This window comes from Sinocyclocheilus anshuiensis, unplaced genomic scaffold (assembly GCF_001515605.1).
Source record: "Sinocyclocheilus anshuiensis isolate Anshui unplaced genomic scaffold, SAMN03320099.WGS_v1.1 scaffold1447, whole genome shotgun sequence".
NCBI classification, from domain to species: Eukaryota; Metazoa; Chordata; class Actinopteri; order Cypriniformes; family Cyprinidae; genus Sinocyclocheilus; species Sinocyclocheilus anshuiensis.
Window position 1 is genome coordinate 327,002 of NW_015536547.1, and position 3,169 is coordinate 330,170.

The following is a 3,169-nucleotide window of genomic DNA, read 5'->3' on the forward strand; positions in this document are numbered from 1 at the left end:
TAACACAAATCTTAATCTTTTAGGATATTTATTCAAATGTTTCGTAATATACAGAAATACATACATACTAGCCTACATAAATATTACTTTTCCCTATATTATAATCCAGTGTGAATTGCTTATTGTAAATGTTTCAGTGTCTGTTTTTAATCTATAAATAAAAATGTTGTTTCATATTTTGAAGTCTGTTTACATTTACTTCGTTTTATTATTAACTTATTAATTTATACAGCATCTAATCTGGAAAGTTATATACAGTTTATTGTAGAACATATTCAGCCCACTTTAGGAAAAAAATGTTCGCACAAGCATGTCTCAGGTAGTGTGTCCCTCCGTTGTTGCATCCTCCGCATCTTGATTTGGCTGCACTGCTTCTTCAGGGTCAGCATGTTCATCCATGAGCACACCAAAGTCTTTTGATATGTAAAACTGGACGACACAAGCAATGATGACTCTCCCTGCTTTCACTGGCTCCAGACATAGCTCTCTGTGAAATCTCCTTTTAAGCTGGCCAATCGTGCTTTCAGTGATTACTCTAGTTTTTGTTAGAGCAGTGTTGTATCGTTCCTGCAATGTGACAAACGAAAGATGATACACTAAAAATGATGGCCAATATGTTACATTACTTTAACTCGTCCAAATAAATTAAACATTTTTTTAAGTTATACAAGTTATACAAAATTTCACTAATTTTATTGATTTATCTAAATAGCTCAAATAGGTTATTTAAATGAATTTTACCTGTGCAGCTCCTACTGGATTTCTAAAAGGTGTCATCAGCCATGAAGGACAAGGATAGCCGCTGTCCCCCAAAAGTAACTGTGCGTTCACACCGCCGCCGTCGAGAGCGTCAAAGTGGCCGGAAGTCATTCATTTTCAATCTGAGCCAGCGGCGAGCAGCGGCGCGGCGCGACTCGGACGTTGAGGGCGTCGAGGAGAGTTGAAATCAGGTCAACTTTATGGTAATGAGCTATGGCGCGGTTCGGCGGCAACCAATCGGAACGTAGAAGTCCACCGCTTGAGAGGATTCCAGAGAACGCAGCCCTGTAAACGTTGGTTCCGACCACATTAGTTCCCAAGCAAAATGGAGGAGAGGTTGATTATTGCTGTGGCGGGTTTCCCAATAATCTACGACGTGTCCCTGTTTGCGTACAGGGACATAAATAAAAAAAATGATGCGTGGACCAAGGTGTCTGAGATTGTTGGTGTTCCTGGTGAGTTGCTGATGTGCATTAACGTTATATATTTTCTGGAAAAAAAAGCGGGAATTTTATGCTAACTTTAGCGCCAGAGCATGCATAAAAAAAGTGTTACTGCTGCAGAATATTTCTGACATATCGACACATATTGGATTAAACGAAAAATAGGTGTTGTAGAGAGCTGCTGCAAATTTGTTTCACATCTGATGGAGACCAGAGGTGTATGTCACATATTTAAAAATGAAAGCAGTAACTTCTGTCTATTTTTTATATTTTTTTCTACAAGGAAAAACAAGTGTTCTTTAACTGGTCTCTCCTGTGGTATTGTCAACAAATTGCTTAGCTGGAAAAAATAATGATAAATGTCATTAGGTTTAAATATATATACAGTCAGTGGGACATACAGTTATGCCATTTCAGACATAGCATGCAAACAAGCTATTCTGAATTGTGGGTAATGAGATGTTTATATTGAATATGTGTTTTCTATTGTCTTTTCACTAGCGGATGAGTGCAGAAAAAGGTGGAAGTCTCTTAGAGACACCTACAGAAGAGAGCGAAGGAAGGAGTCAGAGAGGAAGAGGAGTGGAGCAGGGGCGAGCAGTGTCCGGCCATGGCGCTACAGTGGAGTCATGGGCTTCCTCAACCCCTTCATAGAAGATAGAATAACTGCCAGTAATATGGTAGGGGGGGTTGGGGAAGCCCTGACCCCAGAGGAAAGAGAAGATGCCATGGCCGGGCACAATCAGGCAGCACAGACAACACACACACACACACAGTCAGCAGTGTGAGGTGAACCAGCTAGGTGAGAGCCCGAGCCTTCAGGTTCAGGAAGGACCATCAAGCCCGAGTCAGTCCAGCGTTCACGTTCAGGAAGGACCATCAAGCCGAGTCAGTCCAGCGTTCAGGGACAGACAGGGCACTCAAACAGGAGAAAGAGAGCACACAGCAGCACAGAGTTTGAGGAGAGGATGCTAACAGCCTAGCACTCCTCAGGAGGACAGTGACAGTTTATTTTTTAAAAGCCTCCTGGAGGACTTCAGGACGCTGTCATTGAGGACCAGGCAGGATTTAAAGTTCCAAATTCACAAGCTCGTGTATGAAGCAAAATGTCTGGAGGCTGGACTCACTGAACACTGGGGAGAGAGTAACGGGGGGCAGCTGACAAGTCTGTGAGGGGTGTTAGTAAGCTTATTTCCCTCGCAGTCTTGTCAGCTGCACCTTGTGCTTTCTCCATTATACATATATTTTGTGTTCAAATATATATATGTAATGTTTTTATTTCTTCAAACAGTTTATTCTAGCTTTTTAATTTTTAAAAAATGTTATTAATGTCTCTTCAAAATAAGTTAATAAATAAGTTGTAAGATAATAAATAAGTTGTAAGTTAAATTACCGTTGTAAGTTAATAAATAAGTTGAAAGTTAATAATTAAAATTTTGTTAACATTTCTGGTTATATGTGTTTTATATTATTACACATCTATCATATCCACCTTATCATATTGAAAATGTGTAGGGGACCCAGGTGAAAAAGTTCAAGTCCCTCGTGTACTTAAAGGGTTCATATGATGGTTCTAAAAAGAACACCATGAATATGAATATGAACTAAAATGTCCTTTTAACATACAAGTGGTACCTAAATACAATTGTCAACATTTCTGGTTATATGTGTTTTATATTACAAATTGATCATATTTTACCATATCATATTGAAAACGTGTAGGGGACCCAGGTGAAAAAAAAACATACTTCCATAATGTACTTAAAGTGCTCTATTTTCACACACTGATTTTGTACTTAATATACTAAAAATTATTCTTTAGTAGTTCTTAAGATAATCTTAAGAACATCTAAGTGTACTCAACTGTGCTATTATGAGACAGCATGAATATGATCTAAAATGTGCTTTTAACGTACTATCTCTATTAAAAAATATATTTAGTTACCACTTTGTATGAAAGAGATTCA

General features: G+C 38.5%; 1 protein-coding gene across 1 annotated transcript; it reads right to left on the bottom strand.

The window, feature by feature from the left end:
* Positions 1-283: 283 nt before the first annotated feature.
* Positions 284-1,205, bottom strand: LOC107698864 (putative nuclease HARBI1). Its single transcript, XM_016500000.1, has 2 exons — positions 742-1,205; positions 284-567 (listed from the first exon to the last, which is right to left on the bottom strand). The coding sequence occupies exons 1-2, from the start codon at positions 868-870 to the stop codon at positions 316-318; spliced, it is 381 nt and encodes a 126-aa protein (XP_016355486.1). The 5' UTR covers positions 871-1,205; the 3' UTR covers positions 284-315.
* Positions 1,206-3,169: the final 1,964 nt, after the last annotated feature.